General features: G+C 45.1%; 1 protein-coding gene across 5 annotated transcripts in view; it reads left to right on the top strand.

Moving 5' to 3' along the window:
• CEP192 (centrosomal protein 192) overlaps positions 1 to 21,786 on the top strand; it is a 2,773,731-nt gene that overhangs the window by 378,992 nt on the left and 2,372,953 nt on the right. For all 5 annotated transcript variants that reach the window (XM_069620824.1, XM_069620822.1, XM_069620821.1 and 2 more), the window contains exon 6: positions 20,121 to 20,253. In XM_069620824.1, the coding sequence (XP_069476925.1) occupies positions 20,121 to 20,253 (133 nt within the window). The remainder of the gene's footprint in view (positions 1 to 20,120; positions 20,254 to 21,786) is intronic.

Below are 21,786 nucleotides of genomic sequence, written 5' to 3'. Positions count from 1 at the left end.
CTGCAGAGACATTTGTCTGAGGCTTGTGCACCTTCTGCAATCTCTTAATATAACAGCGTAGTGAACGCAACTTGCTGGGGCACTAGACATTTTGTAGGTTTCGTCTTCCAGGCACAGGACATGCTGCCTTACTGACTGTTATTGGCTGGGGTGCCTTGCACATCCCTCTATTAAAGAAAATGTTGCTGCAATCTCAAGATTTTCTTGCACCTCTGAAGCACACCTCTGGTCTGGTCTCAGGCTTATTAAAGGACTCTTTCATGCCTCCCCCCCCCACCCCCCCAGTGCAGTTACTGGCTCCTGCTTGGGAGTAGAATGTTGTTCTTTTCAGGTTAATGGAGCCTTCCTTTAAACCATTGCACAAAGCAAGCTTTAAATGTCAGTCTTGGAAGACTGCTTTCTTGGTTGCCACCACCTCTGCCAGAAAAGCTTTGGAGATCAACCTTTATCCTGCAAGCTACCCTACCTTGTGTTACACAGGGTTAATGTCCTTTTACGAGCAAATCCCATCTTCATGCCCAAGATTCCTTTAGTCTTTCAATATTAACCACTGGTCCTGCCCATCTTCTTTGACTCTCATTCTACTCCAGCGGAACGCTCGTTACATTCCTTGGATGTTATACAGGCTTTGAGGTTTTATGTTTATCATACCAAGTAGTTCCGCAAATCATCTGTTCATGGCATATGCCACACATCTGTGGGCAAGGGGCTGTAAATTCCTTCATCTCCTAAAGGCTGTCTGCTTGCATCTTTCTATCCCCACAAGGCTAACCGGCTGCTCCCTGGCCTGCCTACGGTGCACTCTACGAGGGACATTTCTTACACCATCCTCTGCTTTCGTTACGGTCATCCACGCCACCCTGATCAATCTTCTCCGTGACAACCTGGGCATCACAGTTCAGGCCCTAATCTGGTTGACATCCTTTCTCTCTGATCGACCCTCCCAGGTCCAACTTGGATCCTTTCTCTCTACCACCTCTCTGCATGTGGTGTTCCCCAAGGGGTGTAACCTCTCACCATGGCTCTTCAACCACTACTTGGCACCAACGGCCAACCTCATCTCTACCTTCTGTTCTAACTTTGTGTTATACAGATGGCACTCGGCTCTCCTTCATGCTCCACTCGGCCTCCTCTGCGCTTTCGCTCATACCCGACGGTCTATTCGCAATTCAGGAATTCTGTGCCTCCAACGATCTCTGCTTTAATGCCAGTAAGAATGAGATCCTTCTCATTGGGACCCCTGCTCCCGCTTTCCCTCTTTCACTCTGGCTGCCCACCCTGCACCCTCTACCCACACCTTCCTGTGAGACAAATGACCTCTGGGTCATCTTCGACTCCACCCTCTACTTATCTCCTCAGATCTGACATATCTCCAAGAAGTCTCACTACCAGCTGCACCTCCTCAGAGGTATTCTTCGTTTTTCAAGCTTTCCCCAGAAGATCACTGTTTCTAGAGCCCTGGTATCTAGGCTGGACTACTGCAATAGCCTCTTTCTAAATCTGCCGGCCTCTATTCTTCACCATTTGCAAATAATCCAGACCAGGACTGCAAGACTTGTCCTCAAGCCCAGGGATTGTCTCTCCAGCCCTGAAATCTCTCCACTGGCTCCCAGTGGCTGCAAGGATCAAGTTCAAGACCCTCTGCATCGTCCACAAAGCTTTCTGGGGCCGGGGAACACACTACATCCGACTCTCTCTTCCTAAGCATCTTTCTTCTTGGGCCCTCCGCTCATCCACATTCAACTTTGAGGGTCAGACATTTTTCCAGGCAGAGGGGGAGTGGGAGGGGTAGATCTCTGCCCTTGGTTTGGGCCTCCCTCTGGCACAGCCTCCCTGCCACTCAAACTTGAGCAGGACCACCTAAGGCTCCGGAAGCACCTCAAAACCTTCATCTACGCTTCCACTTTCTCTCTCCCCTGCTCTCGAGAAGAACATGGCTCATTTAGCCCCCACATAAGGCCGAAACACTGTGGTGTAGACTGTTACTCTTCAATCAGTGTCACAAATGTTTCTCGCACTTTTTTATAGTCATGAATTGCATGCACCCTCTACAATTGTATGTGATATAACCCCTGCCGTGTCTTTATATATCGACAGTAGAACATGTACCATGTGAATTTGTATTTTTGTATGTGCAAGGAATTTAAATTGGTTTTGTTACTGTGCACATTTGTGTTGATTTAGATGTAATTACTGGTGTTCAGTATTATACCAAATTATCAAGCAAATATATGTTGTAAATCATAAAGAAAGTATCACAATCATTTAAGTGTGATAAATCTACTGTGTTTTGAAACTGAGTGATAAGGGGGTATGCTATTCACGTTGACCCATTCACTTGTGTTTTGATAACCAACAATAAAGGAGTAATCGATCACCACCAGTCTACTCCCCTACACACATTGTGGGTATTAGAATGTGCTTGAAGATGAAGATGAAGAGGGTGAGGAGGGCACCACTTGAAAGTTTAGTCTTGTAGTAGTTGCTTAGATTAAGAAAATCATGAATTTTCTATAAAGAACAGTCTTTTATTATGTTCTCGCCTGGAGCTGCCAATCCATAAAATGGTCCTGTAGCACTAGGACCCAATCGAACAAAAAACCTCCAGGAAACAAAGTGACCCCACTTTGTTAGGAAAGGCGCTTCACAGTTAGCCCCAGTTAGGTTGCTAATATTTAGTATGCTATAGATTAAGTATCAAGTTTTCGATATGAAAGTAATGAAATTCAAAGAATTGTTTGATTCTTGGCAGGAATTGTTTAATTCACATTCCTGTAATATTTAGTGCCAAAGTTTGTCTTTGTAAATCACACAATGAGTTTGCATCTCAAATTGCCCATAATACTCTGGTGCCAATGCATTTCGGATAAAACCTTCATCAGGGCGGTATTATAGCAAAAAACAAATTATATAGCATGACTTATATTTCATCATTCATTGTTAACAGTATATGTATACACAACAGCCATTATTTAAAGGTAATTACAAAAGCACATACCAATCCGCGAGCCACGTCCATTTGAAGAGATAATGAACAAAAATAAAACGGAATCCCAATTAGTTAACTGAAGTAAATGTGCATTTTATCTCTATCTTTAAACTATATGTGCATGTCCTACCTTGGTCATGCCGAACGCTTGGATCGTGGTGTTGTACGGAAGTACAACAAGATCTACAAGAAAGTTAAACAATAATACTGAGTCATCCTCAAGAACCTCAGTAAGTGAAGCAAGTAAAGCCTAATAGTTGCTGCTGTACTTACTAAGCATCTGCTGTTCACAAGCCGTGACCGCAGAGTGAGCCGCTTGCAACGCGCTCGCGTTAGTTTACCTTTGGTTTTAAAGGTTACCATGGAGACGGTGCGAGGCGTCGTGGTCCAACTGGAGCACGTACGCCTCGTGCCCCACCCTCGGGCGCAAGCCCGGGGGCGGGCATTGCTCCATGGTGACCATTGCATTGAGATTCAATGCGCGTGATTGTAATTTCGTGTCTTCGAAGCCTTAAAGGCGCAGTTACTTGTGCAGGAAGGGTAATCTTTACATGGATCGCAATGATGTATTAAAAACTATGGGTCCGCAACGAACCAGCGACTAAATTTGAGGAAGTAGAGCGTATGGAGGAATTAGTTGATCCATTGTAATCCATCACTAAAACATGTATTCTGTTGTGCATTGATCGCTATGATGTCATTTAAGCAATGAGTTCAGAGTGAACCAACGACTAAAATTAAAATGGAAAAATAAAAAATGTGTGAAAGAGCGTTTGGGGAAATTTGTTGACCCAGTGAGGAATGCCACTTGGACGTGCTTGATCCAAAATGTTATTTAAGCATTGTGTCCAGAACGAACCAACGAATCGGATTGAAATGTATGGAAGTAGAGCGTGTTTTGTTGATCCAGTGTAAACTACCACTTGTGCGGGGTCATCAAGACTTAATTATGTGCATGTGAAATACATCAGGATAAACAATCATTGGTGTACCTAAGGTATGAACTGAATCAAATAATTGATCCAAATGTGTGCAAGTAGAGCAAGTTATATGTAGTGTATTCCACTATTATGAAGAAATCAACCCAGGTGTAGTCCAATCATAAAAAATTACGGCAAAAATTGTCCCCAATGGCGTTGGGGGGGGAAAAGGCCTGCATGAAGAGGATGTTCACTACTTAAATAAAATGAACTAAGGATCTGTCAGTCAGGGTATAAAAAAAAACTGCAGTGTCCAAACCTCTGTTCTGACCCTCTCACTAAAACTAAACTCGAAGGTGAAAAAGGAAAACATTTCTTAAACCTTCGGTGGTTTGGAGAAGTGTTCATAAAGAAAAACAAGCTCAGGCTTGGCTCCAGAGGGTAGTTCCCTTCCCCTGGATTAGTCTTGTTCTCCTTGAGTGCTTTTTTCCACGTACAACTGTCTTTTTGGCCTCTCTTGGACAAATATAAAACTTGCACAAAAACTGTCTGGTTTCACAATCTTGGTTTAGTTCAAAAACAGTTCTTTGGGCCTCACAACATTTGCACATTATGCATTAGTCTTCAGTTGCCTGGTGTCTGTACTGCCAGGATCTCTACTTTCCATACACTTGTCACTGCCTGTTAGGGAGAATTCTCATTTATGGCTAATTTCACTCACCTAGTGAGTCCCCCAGCAGCTTTTTGGAGTTTATTTCTTTCACTTGGTAAGAGTGTGAGCTTTTCCCCCACTCTTACCCATGTTGTGCCATGTGTCTTTTACCTGTTTTTATGATTGTGGACTCTGGAGTACACCACTTCAGTAGCCCCCTTTTGTGTGTTACAGAGCACCTTCAGTGCAGTGACAAAAGGTTGTCTTTTAGACTCCCCCCCCCGACTCCATTTCTGGGGCTGACTACAGTCCCCCAGAAAAGGGTAAAGTTGCCATTAACTTTACTTAGACAATTTACCACAGATCCAGTACACCCCATCTTCCAGGGAGTACTGGAAAGGGTTACTTCATATCCCTTTGTATCTGTACCTCCTAGAGCATTGTTTCTCTCTTTAAACATTTAGACTTGGCTGGTGGCAATGTTATCTACCCTAACTTTTCTACCGCGATTATAATAGATAAACGTGGTATTGTTTTAGGATATTATATTAGCCTCGAACTTAAACCCGCTTGACCAAATACTTTTTCTTTTGGCTCCGGTCGGGTTAATTTGCCATTTCTTTTTGTTAAAGTCCTTCTTGTCTTACTTTGCGCGGCAAACCAGGTTTGTCTCCTTTGTTCACCGTCTTTTGGTGGGCTTCTGCTCAGAAGCCCTCCTACAGGCGCCTGGGTGTCTAGGTGGGCTGAATGTGAGGGAGGGGTGTAGTCACCCCCTGCACAGGGTATCCTAGGAAACCCAAGTCGCACTTTGCCATGATTGGCTGAGGTGGTTGTCCGGGCCGGACAACCCCCCCCCCCTGCTGTGTTATCGACAGCCAGGCTGTGTGAATGGGGGATTTTCGCATAAAAGGCAGGTCTCTTGGGCCAGAAATCAGTCGCCTCTGGAACTACAAGGAACCGAAGAGAAGCGGAGAAGAAGCCGGCTGCTGCAACTACCCCATCCCAGTGAAGCCCTGCTGCAGTCCTGAGCTATCTACCCTTCGACAACCAGTCCGGAGTAGTCTTCCCTTGAGCTTGGTGGGGATAACCGGCTCATCTTCCACAGCCAGAGGATCCTCTTGTTGGTCGAAATCGCTGCACACTGCTGTAGTGGTCCGGATAGCCATCTGAAGAGCCTCTCCTGTTTTTAAGAAGCGCACCTTTTATTCATCGTCGCTGTTGCCGGCTTCATCCCTGTGTGGTGCAGACCCCTCCAGACGTCCTTCACATCGAAGCTCCAGGAACCGTGGGTCTGCGGGAAACCAACAGGAACAACTGCCAGGGCACCAGCTTCTCCATTGAATAAGGTACTGTGTCCGGCTTGAGGAATTGGGGTGAATCCCTTTTCTTCATCTCCAAGGCTTGCCCTTGTCTTCCCTCCTTATAACACTTGCTTCTGAACATTGACAATATCAAAGTACTCTTGGCTAAGTTGGATCGTGAACTGTCCGACTGTGTGATCCTCGACAACAGGCACCTGGTGTCACTTGACCCTGGCTCCGGCCCTTTGACTCTTGAATTCCTGTCTGAGTGTTCTTCGATTCTGTCTGCCTAACTATAATATTGCCTATGATTTTTGCCTCCAGCTCCCTCTGGGTATGTCAGGTGCTAAGTGTGTTTTTGCCCCGATAGCCTTTGTTGTCACGGATACCTGTTTATTTAGTAGACCGAACTGTCAAAATGTGATCGCAATCGTATTCACGGTAACGTGTCTCGTTTCATAATACCGGTCCTTTCAAACACAGGGTACTTACCTTGAGTCATACCATACAAAGTGAATTGGTTAGTTGTAGTATATTTTACATGTGGTTTTGAATTTAATAGAAGTGTTGTGTTTATAACAAATGGTTTAAAAAAATTAATGTACTTATATTTTTCTACCTGAAACCTTGAGTCAGTGTTTGCTTGAGTCACAGTAATTGTGGTCCCTTTGTGTAATCTCTGCTACTACTCATATACTCTTGAGATAAGCCTGGCTGCTCTGCTACTGCTACCACTTTAACATAGTACAGGCTTGTACCAAAGGTAAAACTTGTATTGCCACCTCTAGTCTTAATTGTGTGTAGTGGTCCCTAAGGGCACTGCACAGGATTCTGCCTAACACTCGTGTACAGCGGTGAGGATTTGGAAGTAGTGATTACACTTAGTGCTGCTATTGCTTGGGTTCAACTAACCACAAGGATAACACCACTAATTCTATATAACTGAGAAATCATGTCAAATACGGGGAAACTACACTGAAGAGGGTCTCTTACACTACACTGCTGAGGTTTTGAGAACCATGTTTAGGGAGAGGAGTCTCTCTGGTAAAGGAAAGAAATCTGAATTGATTGCAAAGTTAATAGAAAAACAAAGTCTGAGGAGTGGGTCAGAAGGGCCTACCCCCCCAGCAAATGTGGATGCTGATGTTTCTGATTCTGAGAGTGTTAATTTTGAAGAAGTAGATGAGTCCTTGCTAGGAAACCCTACAACTCCTTTGCCTGCTCAGAATGCACAGCCTCTATCCACAGGGACCCCCACAGGTCCTACACTTCTGAGTTTCTTGCACTAGAGAAAATGAGACTTGAATTAGAAGTGAAACGTATTGATGCACAAACTGCCATAAAACATCAGGAGTTAAGGCTCAGAGAAATGGAGCTGAATCATGTACTAGAGATGAAGAAATTGTCTGTAGAAAATGCTTCTCGCCCAGAGTTCTCTAGGTCTTCCAGTCCTAAGAGACCCTGTATGCCGAAGGAGGTGATTGGTATGTATGAGACAAACCTTTGTTTTGGATTGGTTAACAATGTTTGGATTCAAGGTATCTCAGGGAATCAGTTGATTCCTTGGCTTTTCTCTAGGCTTCCCTCTGTTGCAAGTGATGCTGTAATGTAGTAGGGGGATGAGGATAAACGGGATTGAGTGTGTGAAACTAGCATTAATGGCTAGGTTTGGGAAGACCCTTTCCCAGTATCTTAAGAGGTTTAGCACCCTCAAAGCATGATGGTACCCCTTGGGCTACCTGGGTGTGTGAATGTTTGAAAAACTTAGATGGCTGTGTTAAGGGTTACAAAGTGAACACTTATGAAGGTTTGAGGAATCTTGTAATGTTGGAGTCTATTTTTGATGTCTGCTCTCCTGAGCTTAGACAGCACTTGGCTGATTCAAAGGAGATATATCCTAAGAAGTTTGCGAAGGCTGCCGACTTGTCGGTTGCCAACAGGGCTACTCACAAGGATTCTGGGGCTACTCAGAAAAAGGATGTGGGGAGGCAGCCAAAGAAAGACAACAAAGAGAATTCCAATCATTCCAATCCAAAAGAGAGCCCCAAACATAACCAGGGTAAGCCACAAGGTAAACCGCATCAGGCTAGTGTACCACCTGGTTCCACACCAGATGGAGGTCAGAACAAACCCCATTCCAAAGAGCATTTGGGAAATGCTTTGTTTGTGGGTTACCTGGCCATGTGAAGGGAGATCCCAGGTGTAAGGGTAAACCTTCAGGGATCAACACTCTCCTTAGCCTTCTCCCAAGTGGATGAAGTATCTATAGCCAGTGGAAACGTTCAGTTACTAGCCGATAAGCCCATGAAACTCTCAGCTAGTGTTTCTTTAATGTCCTTGGGTCTTTGGGAACAACAGAACTTATATATCTATAACTCAATCCCAGATAATATTAAAGAGTATTACAAAGATAGTGTTCTTGTGAATGGTCAGGAAACCCATTGCCATCAGATACACTGGAGCCAGCATAACTGTGGTTGATGAATGTTTTTTCAAGGTGGAGGATGTTGCTAAGGCACCCAAACACCTAACCAAGTTAGCTGGAGGCCCTGTGCAAATGATTCCCCAGTTACCAGCTCTCATCCAGTGTAATGACATGACTGTCAGAATACCTGTAAGTGTTCAAAATAATGTAAATGGGAGGGTCTTGTTGGGTAATGACCTTAAAACTCTTGGAGCTGTGTGGGTAGTACCCCCAGGCCCCCCAGCAGAAGGAAGCAGGAGCTCACTAGGTCTGCAAGGGAGAGAACCTTGAGAGGCTCTCCTGGGGACATAATACAGTAAACTATCACCCCAAGTCCACAGGACTTAGTTACTTCTGTTGCAGGTCAGAAAGAGACAGGGGAAACCCAAGTCTGCCAGCAAGAAACCATCGAGCACTCCTGTGCCCAGAAGGACATCTCCAAGACTGTCCAAAGTCACATCTGTGACTCCTCCACCAGCTGAGGCAGAGTGGGAGGTTCAACCCGGTATGGTTCAGCTAGATACTGAGGAATCGGATCTAGAAGAGGATCTTGCTCTGGTAGGAGATCTTGACCCTGTTGACCATCCTGAGCTGCAGTCTTTACTGGCAGAAGGTGGACCCAACAGGGAAGACTTCAGCAAAGGACAGAGAGTGTCCTACCCTAGAAGATCTTCGCCTACAGGCAGCTTCTCAGCTCAATGGGACTGAGCCTGGGAAGTATAGGCTACACTGGGAGGATGGCCTCTTCTACAGTGAACCAACTGAGTCAACCGTTGGAGACTGCAAGCGATTTGTAGTACCTCTAGTGAACCGACTCCAGTTTCTGCAGTTAGCCCATGAGGTACCTTTGGCTGGTCACTTAAGTTTTAAGAAGACCAAAGAAAGGCTCTTTACTTCTACTGGCCTAAGATGGGTTCAGAAGTAGACCAATTCTGCAGAAACTGCCATACTTGCCAAACCTCTGGCAAGAGTGGAGCCAAGAATGTGGCACCCTTGGTGCCTCTCCTAGTGGTGGGAGTTCCTTTTGATAGGGTTGGGATTGACATTGATGGTCCTCTTGACCCACCCACATCTTCAGGCAACAGGTTTATTCTGGTTGTAGTGGACCATGCCACTAGATTTCCTGAAGCCATGCCTATGAGGACTGTTACGTCTCTGGCTGTGGCTAAGGCCCTATTTGGTATTTTTACCAGAGTAGGTTTTCCTAAGGAGGGAATATCTGACTGGATCAAATTGTATGTCCCACTACATGCAAGCCATGTGGAAAACCTGTGGAGTCCTTTATACATTCTCAACTGCCTACCATCCCCAAACCAATGGGTTGGTAGAGAGGTTTAACAGAACTATGAAGAGCATGTGCTTTAGAAGAACCCCTTAGAAGAAAGTGGGACCTTCTACTGCCATGCCTTCTCTTTGCATATAGAGAAGTCCCTCAGGAGTGAGTAGGATTCAGTCCCTTCTAACTTCTCTATGGCCATCCAGTCATAGGTCCATTGACCCTGATTAAGGAGGGGTTGAAGAGTGCTCCTTCCCCCAAGCCAGTCAGAGTGACTATGTGATAGGTCTCCGGAGGAGAATGTCACACATGATGGCAGAGGCAAGTGATAACTTGAGGGCTGGTCAAGCATTGGCATGACCATAAGGCTAACATAGTTGAGTTCACTCAAGACCAGCTTGTTCTTGTTATGGTCCCAACAAGGCAGAGGGCCTTTCAGGACAAATGGATAGGACCCTACAAGGTTGTGGGTAAACTTGGAGAGGTAAACTATCTGGTGGATTTAGGCAATCCTAAGGAGGCTCCCAGAGTCTTTCACACCAACCGTTTAAAGGCTTATGTCTCTAGACCGGGGGGGGGGAGGAGGGAGGAGGGAGGAGGAGGTACTGTTAAATCAGTTTGCCTCCCTGTTCTCACTTTCACCAGGCTTGACCCCCTTGGGGCCAGCATGACATACTCACTGGTGACTGTTTGCCCGTCAAAAGCAGGGGGTACAGAATGCCAGACAATGTAAGATCTCACATAAGGAATGAGGTGAACAAGATGCTTGATCTCGGGGTTATAGAGCCCTCTACTAGCCCAGTTGTGCTTGTACCAAAGGCAGGATCCAAAGAGTTGAGATTCTGCATGGACTATAGAGCTCTAAATGCAGCCACAAGGACTGATGCCCATCCTTTGCCGAGGACAGGTGGCTGGTGGACAAACTTGGTGCAGCCAAATACCTCAGCACATTTGACCTAACGTCAGGCTATTGGCAAATAGCCCTGACAGACCATGCCAAGGAGAAAACTGCATTCTCCACCCCAGCTGGCCTCTAACAATTCAAGGTAATGCCCTTTGGACTAAAGAATGCACCTGCTACATTTCAGAGGATGGTCAGTCAAGTACACTGCCTGGTATACTACCCTGCCAGGATGGCTACTTATTCAGGTCTCTTGCCCGTTCCAAAAGTTCTTTATATGAGGTTTGATGTAGCCTTCTGATATAGTATCCTTGTTCTACTGCTTTGTATCGGCTCTGTGTACTTTTACACATTAGAAAAGGGTTTGTTTCAGATTCAGATACTGTTTTCTCAATATGTCCACAATCTGGCTTTTCCATATGAAAGTAACACTCAATTGGTTTCATCCGGTGTGTACACAAATACGCCCCGGTGTCACTGTTGGTCTCAGGAGGACTCACCCGTCTGACTGCGTTGGTTTTTTTTCTCCCGCAGTCGGCCAGTAAAGGGATCTCTTCTGATTCTCTCTTGCAGTCTGCTTTTCTTTGCTTGGCAGACATCTGTGGCCTCCACCCAGCTTGCCTGATGCTCTCTTGGCTCTGGTCAGTAGAAGACTGATCATCACCGTCTATGAACACCCAGGAGCTCTTCACCAGCGCCTGGGGTTCTCGCAGCTTCCAAGAGCGTAGCAGTTTCTTCTTCTTCCTCTGGTGGTGCAATGCCCCACTCCACCACACCGGTTCTGGCTTCGTGTCTCTGCTCCATACAGGGAGGTGCAATGTTCTCTAGACATTCTCCACAGCAGCTTACTCTCCTCAGTTTGGGCTGCTTAAATGTCCCAGGCACAGGTGTGTCCGGTAACACCTTTAGATTCAGTCTTTTTTATTACACAGTGCTCAATCTCTTCTCCCTGATCTCAGTACTTGATGAACTATGAACTCTGGGATTAGAAGTCCAATGATGGATTTAGGGCTTTTGAATGAGCAAAGGAAACATTTTGATGGCAAATCCTTTTTGATGGGTGGATAAGTGGAATGGAAAAAGGTAATTGCACCAGAATGGCAAGGTTGTTTCACAGGTATAAACAGATGGGTTTCCTTGCTTTTCATGGGAAAGGGGGTGGAAACATGGCAATAAGCCATGAGGGTTTCAGACATGGGGCAGGGGGGATGGAAGATATGGGGGGGGGTGTTCTTCTCAAGGAAAGATGGGGGAATACCATGTCCCTCCAGACGGAGTCCTCTCATCTCCCCGGAGGCAGTCTCCTCCCATGTGATACTCGCTCATATTGCCGCCCCAGGGACAGGATCAGGTAGTGGCTGCAGTCCCCAGGCCACATGAGTAGAGGTTACCACTGGGGAATCGGATTCATCGCAGTATCCAGCATTAACCAGTGACCAGGAGCTGCCACTGGGGTAAGCCCGGAGCTAGTATATAGCATTCCACAAATCTAACTTCCACATAAGATGCAAACTTATAATTTTGGCCATGTATGACTCCTTATGCTTTAAATGTCATAGATGTGTCCTAATGTTTATAGATTCTCAAAGGCACACACAGAGTTAATTTCACATAGCAGGGCTTGCTAAATCTACTATCCCACTAGCATTGGCGGGTAGTTTTTATGCAGGACGAGTACCATTTGCATGATACTCGACCTTGCTGGCGAGTATGGGGATCTTAGACATATTTTTCAATTACTGCAAACACACTTTTTTTGCAGTAAATGGCAAATAGAGGTTTCACTGTGCATGCTTGATGGAGCAAATGACATGCACCATTTTACAAAAAGCACTGGTACATATTTTTTCAACAGTCGCCAAGTGCGTTTCTCTTCGGTTCAGTATGTAAAATGAGGAATTCGCCCTGCAGGTCTGGTTGGATTTTTAAGAATTTGCAAGGCCTGCGTAGGTGTATTTGTTGGGCATCAGTTGTCCAGGGGAGCCAAAAGTAGCTCCTGGTAACTGTTGTTGACAAGCTAACCAGGCTCTTCTAGGTTTAAAGCAGGAAGTAAATAGTTCCCAACCTACTGAAACCCTGCATTCTATTTATCCTTCAATTTCCCTCTAATAAGCAAAAGGGTAGAACTCTAGTTTTACATACCGTGTTCCATTGTTCTGTGGCCCTCTGAGCCTCTTACCATAAATACTGTAATCTTGTTGAATTTCTGGCTCAACAGAAGCCAAAACCATTGATCGAACCCCCGCCCTCCCCCCCCCCCCGCGGCCCCGCTCCGGGCAAAATACTTCCCTGTTAACATCCTGCCATTCTTCACCAGAATCATGTAACACTTTGTCACTACCAAACTCCAACAACACACCACCTCTTCAAAACCTTCCAATCTGGCTGTCGACCTGGACACAGCAAAGACTGCCACACTTCACATCCTCGACTTCTACAGCATCACATACAAAGGACAAACGCCACTACTAGTACTCCTTGATCGCTCTGCAGCCTTTGACACCATCCACAACGTTCTACTCCACATACTATGCCACAGGATATTTTCAGGCACAGTCCTCGACTGGTTCACCTCTTTAATCCCCAACAGAACACACCACCTCTACACCACCTTGTTGAACAGGCTTCACCCCTGTCAAGTACTGGGTCCCACAAGCCCACCCCCTCCCCGCTTCAACCTATATGTAGAATCCCTTGGACAGACACTTGCCATACACCCCTTTCCACCAATGTGCAGACACCACTCTCATATACTTTCAAACCTCATACCCTTCACAATTCCACATCCTCAAACGTGGTCTCTCCACCATCACCAACTGGATGGCCTCCTACTTCCTCAAGGTCTTCCCTTCCAAAACGCAGTACTTACGCAACTCTTTCCGAAGTACAGACCAGACTTCACTCACTAGATGGAAGAACTCTCCAGAAAACCCACTCATGCTTCTCAAAAGATGTCAAATCTCTTGGCTTCATCAACCTCCACCTTTCTTTTACGTCCCACATTGCTGCTCCCACCAAAACATGCAATCCACTACACCTCCCAGGCAATATCGCACATCCTTCCCCATGATGACTTCTGCATTACAGTCCATTCACTGGTTCCATCCTAATTGGACTACGAGAATGCTCTCCACACTGGACTCAACAGCATAATTGCACCCCTGCAAGCCATAAAAAACGCAGCAGCCAGACTCATCCTCCACCTACCCAAACATATACACATCACCTCAACTCTCGCTCAGCTCTTCTGGTTCTGCATACCCTAGAGAACTGCCCTCCAAGGAGTCTCTCCGGAAGGTAAGATGGGGTTTTGTGGTGGATGGCTTTAACTACAATACAATGCAAACTCAAACCAATCACCGACACTAACCCCAGACAAGCCAACCAGCATTTTCTATGCATTCCACTCTGCAAACTACCATTGAAACAGAAACTAGCATTTACCCATTGGGCACCCAGTGCATGCAACACCCTTTCTCTAAACATTTGCACTGCACTCTCCATCACTGCTTTCAGAAAGAATCTCGAAACTTTCTCCCAACATAACCCCACCCTCGTCCCCTACTATCACTTGTTTATCCTAATCATCCTATCCTGAAAAAAAATGTCTAACTTTTGTTTCCCCTGTTTTCGAGCTTTGAACATTGTAATATGGTCTGGGACCCCTGGCTAGGTCCACCGCTGAAGAAAAATTTAAATAAAAACTAAATGTAACAGAATGTGGTCTCCCCTGTTTAAAGAAATAAGACGTCTTTCAAAATTAACTTAAGAAAAAGGTGTTAAACGTGCACACTGACAAAATGGCTGGATTCCCTTTCTGCTACCCAGCAGGGAGCATTTCCTTGTGAGGCTAGGGAGGTTAGCTTGCTACGTGATGCCCTCCCCATGGGTAGAGGGATGCATGACCTCACTGGTTGAAACTTCCCCCTGGGGGGATAAAGACTCCCGTTCTGAAGAGGAACTCCCTCCTCCATAACTCCTCACTAATATCGGACTAAAGAAAACATGAGGAGCAAACCGATGTTTGCTATTGTAATGTAGAAAACTTAAGTGACATGAAAAAGAATACTTATTTAATTTGAGGTTATGATCATGCGAGTAATACAGAGTACTCATCTGACAGAGAAGGACATTGACACTCTGCAGGGGAAGTCCCAGCACTCCGTCATAAATCGAGGAGGTGGATTCTTGGGAGAGCTAGAAGCCTGCAAGCTTCAAATCAGCTGTGTGGGGGAACACTGAAGCAGAGAGGGACACGCTGGAGGGAAGCCTCAGACGAGCAAACTGAATCCGAAGTGGCGTCGTGACCGAGAGTCAGTGGACTGGAAAGTCAAATAAGAACGCTGAGACCACTTACCAGTATTCAGCAAAGAGGAAGGAAGTGAGAACCTAAAAGCCTACCTGACAAACCGGAGAGGATCCGGTCCTGAACGCAGGCCAAGTGATGCTGGCCTAGAGAACTGAATGTAACTGGGAAGGTGGGAGACCCGGCAGAGATACCGAGAATAATGAAGGGACAAATCATATGCGTCCCATTGGGGACATAAAGTTAAAGTTGCTGGAGAAGAGTGGAAATCTATATGAGAACGCTCCTACTGGTCTCCATACAGAGTAACAGAGAAAGTTAAGAATCTGGTACACTCCTTGTTCCAGTAAGACTAAAGAGGTAGGGGACAGTGAGAATCATTACTGGAGCCCTTATACTTGTCCCAGTTAGTGCCAAGTGGTGGTGGAGAGCGATAATCATTTTCTGAACAGTCATACTTGGCCCAGCCAAGAAATGAAGTGGGCACTGAGTAGAGAAAAATCTAGGAAAGGAGAAACCAAGTGTAAAGTACACTGTATAGAAATTGCGAAGCCCAATATGTGAATTATGACCTCATCAAAGGAGTTATCAAGAGCTACCAAATACTTTACTAAAGAGAGCTTGCTGAAAAGCAGACCACAGGAGAAGGCAGCCATTCTTCGAACTAAAGGCACAGTTCCGGTAGTGACAGGGATAGCTCAGATTAGATTTGGACAGAGGACAGATCTTCCTTTTGAAGTCATTGACGACTGACTAGCACCCGAGTTAGCTTGTGTTAGGTAGGGAAAACCCACTGTTATGGCGGAATTCAGAATTGTTCACTTTTCTTTTATTAAGGAATCTTCCAAAATGGAAGTCATGCGTCCTTGTCCTTTTGACCCGCCACAGTACACAGTCCACCAATTACAGACCATGGATCTGGACATCCCTATGTGTTGCATACATGGCAAACATTTGTAGGGTAATTGCATGTTTTCATCAAGTACTAACTGAGATTTGGAAATGTGGCTTAATTATTTGTTCATGGACTGATCATTAATGAAGCTCCAATGTAATCATTGCATTGCAACGACTGAAAATTAAGACAAAGCAGTCTTGTCTTAGTTTTCAGTCGTTGGCATCTTCATTCTAATCCTAAACAAACCACCCGCCTTCACTTCACAAATGATAATAGGGAGAACAATTGTGAAAGGGTGTCTTGAACACAATCCATCCAAAAGAACCTGAAGGTTGTGCTACTGTAGTGGAGGACTGGGAGGTGGAGGGTGGTGAGGGTATGATGAATCCTAGGGATCCCTCACAAAAACCCTGCCCATAGTCTCCTCCCAGGTGGCCAGGGAAAGGCATTCTTCCTGATTCTGACCTTGGGGGTGGTGTACTGCGGGAGGATCACCTGGGAGGAGACTAAGCCTGGAGCGGTGGCGAGATCCTATGGGATGAGGCACGGTTTTCATCCTTTAAAAGGTAGAGCCTTTTAAAAGATCCAAAACATGTAATGGCCTATTGTTTTGATTTGCCTGAACCACATATAAATTCTTTGGCTATGGGCACAGTTGACATGAAATCTGAACAAACAAAAAAGGAGAGATCATTTGAGGCCCCTAAGGTTAAAATACCCCTTTCTCCCAAAGGTATAACGGAATGGAATCATTTATTTAAATTTGTATAGCGTGCAAACAGCCCATGAGGGCATTGAGGCACTGTTACATGCAAGGAGCACCATGGACACCTTTGGGTTGGATACATTTTAGTTGGATGCTTTCGATTGGTTACATACATTAGAAAGTTTTGTATTTTTAGACAATAGGTAACATGAAACAGGTGGTAGCATGTTTTGGGGATTTAGACGAAAGAGTAATCTGACTGCTTTGCGGAAGGTGAGGTGTGACTTTTCTGCTCTGAGGGAAGGAGGAAGTGCATTCCAATGCTGAGCAGCATGGTAGGGGAAGCTAGCTCCACCTGCTCTGGCTGTATTGATCTTGGGAACTGTTAGCATGTTGGAGTAGGGGGTTCTGATTGGTCTGTTGGAGGATAGGTGAATTCTTAGGTCCAGATAAGGGGGCAGTTTGGTGTACACATTTGTGTTAGGGTGAGGGTCTTGAATAGGACGTGCTCTTTGATGGGTAGCCAGTGTGCCTGTTTCTTGGCCATAGTGATTTGTTCCCTTTTGGGGATGCCTAATGCTGCACAGAGGGCGCTGTTTTGGATAGCCCGAAGCTTATCCATGTTTTTAGTTGATGTGCCCAGAAACGGAGTTGCAGTAGTCCAATCTATTGGACTACAATCTTACAATGTTACCTTGAATAAACTGTTTTCCTCTTTACCAATGAATTCCAATAATTCTTCCCTAAATACGTTTAAGAGAAATAAATATACCCTTAAAACCAAGTAGTTGTCAAAAAGACCTTGTTCTGTTGTTGGGGACTACAAGTCCCATAATCTTATCAGTACTGGGACGAGGAATAGGGATGAAGTTATGTTGCAGTAGCAGTCAGGCAATTCAACTTGAAAGCCCACACCTGAGGGAAGCGGAGAGGCTTAAAAGGCCCCCTCAGGTGCAGGAAAATAGGAGGTGGAACTGTGGCTGGAGTGTATGCAGCAGTAGCCGAAGGATGAAGGCACAGTATTGGGAATCCAGGCAGAAGTGGGAGAACCAAAGGGAGGCTGGGGACTCGATACAGCAGATTTCACCTGCCTGACCTGTGAGGGTCCTGTTCCCCCAAACTTTGACCTGCAGAGGTTGCGCAACGGAAGGAAGACTGCCTTTCCCCATGTGAGCCTACTTGTAGAGATTGCGCTGAAGGTAGCGTGTTGTAGACAGTGGCCAGAAGTTGCTGTGGAGCCGAGAGTCTCAGGAGCGAGAGGGGATCCTTGATTGCATGGCCGGACCCGAAAGCCTTCAGGGGGGGGGAAGGATGTGGGTCCAAAGTGAAGCCAGAAGTCTTAATTGTGTAGCCTGCGAAAAAAGTAATACAGAAGCTGGTGAATCCAACAGAGCACTCTGATTCCTTGTGCAAACACTGCTGGCGACAGTATCCAGAAATATGATCACTCGTGTATGAGGGAGAGTGATGCTAAGTGGAGCTGTTTACCTAACAATGGAACACTTGAATTGTAGCACTCGCTTGTGAACAAACATTCTTTCAGTCGCGTAAGGAAGAAATGCGGTGAAACAAGATTGTTGAACTTAAAACTATTAAACACGTGTGCCTAATAAAGATTGCGGGAGGAAGAGTGACCTCTGAATCTTGACTGAATCAGTTAAACACTTCCAACAATCGAAGTTAGTGTTCCAACATTGTTATTTTAAGTTGGAAAGAGCAAGCATTGCCCAAGATGAGAGTGAACAAGGTATTTCCCCAATTAAGATGGAGTTCTGCCTTTCCCAGAGCCAAAAACTGGCTTCAATATTACTGTGAGCCAAATAGAATATCAGCATTGCCTAAAACAAGAGTGTGCAAGCCTTGCCTAAAGCCAAGAGAGTGGCAACAAAGCTTCTGGGTAATTATCCTGGCTAACGGAGGGTTAAAGGCAAGGTTGCGGAAGGGTAGCTTGCTACTTATTATTCTTTGAAGCTGATTCAACCTACATTGCCAAAGCCAATAGGAAGAGGAAAGAAGCGTCCTGAAGGCCATTCTCGGTGGTTGTTGCAGACAGACAAGAGGCAAAGAAGCTGCCCCTCTGGAAAAGGAATATTCTGAGGAAGAGTGCTTTGCTTACTTGAAGGTGTTGAAGTACCTTAAAGTGTCATTCTGAAGCTGTGGTGGTGTATCTGGTTGTCAGAAGATTGGATACTTGATTTGCACGGCACTCAGCCAATCTGGTGACTGGAACAGTGGGTGAGATTACACAATCACTGCCCGCTGTCCTAGCCACCGGAGACCTTTCCCCGGGTGGTTCCCCCCCTCCCCCCAACTCCCTATTGTGGGGAGGCAACAGGGACCCTCTCCCAGTTGCTCCTGCCCCAAAATGTCCCACTTGCCCTCCCCACCCCCTCCACTTCACTGCAGGACCTGGAGGATTGTGCTCCGGGTCCCGAGATCCTCCATCTGGCCGCCACCATGAACATGGAAAAGGGACTGTCCTCTTTCCATATGGCAGCATTCATGTTTCAACTTTTTTTACATCCGATCTCCCGAGGCAAAATTGTGAAAGCCATTTGCACCCTGGAAGAACCCCAGGTTGCAAAGGGCTTTCATGCCCAGCCTGGCAGGTGGAACACAGCCTTTAACGGCTCACAGCTTGAGCTGAGACCCTCACTTTGCTGGGACCTGCCTTAGCTCGGACTGGCGGGTCGTTAAAGGTTGTGTACATCGTCCAGGCAGGGCATGACTGCTACAGTAGCACAGTGGAAGTTGGAATACTATGGGTCAGAGGAGTAAACCCTCATGGTGAACTCTAGTAGAAGTTGCTCAAAGTTGAAAATTGCTGAAGTAGTGGTCAAAGTGCTGTGAAGTCATCGTGACCAAGATGCAAATCGTAACTCCTAATCTTATATTTCTTCTTGGACAGCTGGAAGTTGTGGCAAAGCATCGTGGATGGGAATTACGTTGATACTATTTTGATGAAGTGGAAATTCTGTATTTCACCAAGAAGAGCAGCTCTTCAGTTGTTTGAACTTTGGTTAGCAAAACATTACTTTGACATTGATGGAGCGAAGGACTGAATTGAGACTATTAAATCCGGATTTTCCTTCTTTGTTTTTGTTGAATATTGGAGTTAACTTTACCTTGAAACATGGGGAAAGGGAATTCACCTAGTTTAACATGAAAGACTGAGAATATCATTGCTGATGTTACAATGAATTGCCATATATTTCATTATGTATTTAAGTGTGAGAGCCAGATATCCTATGTGTTTTCTGTTAGTTTTGTTGCATTTGATAACATTCATAATTTAATAAAATGGGGTATTTTGAAAAATCATCCCAATGTTGTCTGCCTCACATTTCTGACCTGTCACCGGTGGATAGAAGGTCCTCTGGTAGCACTGCTCTTCGTGGTCTCCTCTGTGAACACAAGTGATCAACTGCACATATCCTATATATCTTTTTCAAAAAGATAAATGTGTTTTAAAATTGGCTTCATGGTAAAGAAATGTGTAGAAAGTGTTCAGTTATCCCGTTCATGTGCATAGATTTGTATGTTTGATTCATAAGAAGGTAACCAGTACAGAGCATTAGGATTTTAAGGTCATTTCATTAATGCAACACATGGTTAGCTGTATGGATCACATTTACATTACTTTTTTATTGCGGTATTGGGAGGAATTTGAATGTTAGATTACGATAACTTTTAATTTTTTATTGTAGACAGCAAATGCACCTCAGTGTAAACTTCTGTCAGATGAAGCTCGGCGAGCCGCTTGTGACAATAGTGCAAGCCTGTCAAGTTTTCTTGAAAATGAAAAGTTACTTACCATTGAGGACTTTGACTGCTCCACAGGTAAGTGTTTATTTTTGTCAAATATCCTGTAGGGACATTGTTTGTACAATTTTGCCACAGTTCCTAGGAGGGCCACAACTGCCTTCACTGTACAATAAACCTTTTGGTCACAGAACATAAAGTGAATCATCTACCTGCATGCTTGTACCTGGCTTTAGCTCTTCCTATATGAGGTTGATTAGAACCAGAGGGGGAATATTGCATCCTTATTTTCTGTAATGCCTGTAATAGCTGGGTCACAAAGGGGAACATCCATGAGCATGGCACAGCACCAAAGCAGGAAAGGCTTACTTCCTTCCTTCCAGAAAGAGACAAAAAGGCAAAATATGTGTTACAGGTTAGGGACTACAGTGGTGAGCGCCAGACACCCCAAAACAGTAAGGACGTTTGCAAAAGATTACCAGTTCAACTCATCAGAGACTGAGAAGAGCCGTAGCTCAATCTTTGCACACGTCTCCTACATCGTACCAATTGTGCAGGAAAAATGTCAATGGCAAAGGTCTTCTGTATAGGCTACAACTGTCATTGGTATGACATTGTAGCACTGTGTCCTTGTTTAAGTGCAGTGTGTTGAGCTAGGAATGAAACTCGGACACAAGGTATTCATGGTTTTGTTCAAAGACTTTTATCAAAATAAAAGGGGGTTGGAAAATTCCTTTCTGTTACTGCGCTAAGAGGTGTTTCCCTGCCCAGAATTTGAGTCTGTCAATGTCCGAATGTTCAAAGCAAAACCGTCCTGTGTCCAAAGTACTATTCTGGCCATCACATTCTAAAAATCAACTCTCAGCTGAAAAGGGGGAAAATGGTCTTTGGCCTTTAGTAGAGTACACATTTATAAAAAAATAAATAAAAAGAATGTGTACCTCCAACGCAAGTTACAGAAGGGTAGAGTTTCTTGTTTCAGAGCATGGTTTCCTTACTCTGGATTTCTCTTCACTGTTTTATATACAAGAATATCAGTTCCTCTTCATCAACACCACAACTAGTATAGAAAACAACTTGGCTGTTCTTGGTAGGATACCTGGTGTACTTTCCTGTCAGGTTTTCTCTCCACTTTATTATGGTTCCACAGCCTTTTGCTAGTCCTGATGTATCGTTACCAGGACTCCGTTGGGTACTGTCTTTTATATGCTGTTAAACTTGACAATGCCTGGTATACTTTTCAGCCGGGGCTTTTCTCGTGTGTGTGCGCTTTGTGCACACCCAAACTTGATAGTCTCTTATACTTATTCTGTTTTGTCTCTTTAAGAAACATTGACGTGTTTCTTCTTATTTGCTTAATTCATGATAATTTGGTTTGGGCAAGATTACTAATTCACCCCAGTGTCTCCTATTCCCTCGGGCGGACTTGCTAGCTCTTTCTGGCATAGGATGGCTCTTGCGCGGCAAGTCTGTGGCGATCTTTTGGCTTTCTGCTCCCTTTCACTGCCTCTGCATCTCTGCCTCTTGCGGCTCCTGCTCAGCTGTTCTGCGTCTTCCTGGGCTTGGGTGGTGTGGAGGTGGCTTTTCCATACCTGTGAGCAGCCAGAAGCC

The sequence above is a fragment of the Ambystoma mexicanum genome, chromosome 5q (assembly GCF_040938575.1).
Source record: "Ambystoma mexicanum isolate Mex_15411 chromosome 5q, UKY_AmexF1_1, whole genome shotgun sequence".
In the NCBI taxonomy this organism is placed as follows: domain Eukaryota; kingdom Metazoa; phylum Chordata; class Amphibia; order Caudata; family Ambystomatidae; genus Ambystoma; species Ambystoma mexicanum.
The sequence above is the reverse complement of the archived record's forward strand: the minus strand, read 5'-3'. Positions and strand labels throughout refer to the sequence as shown.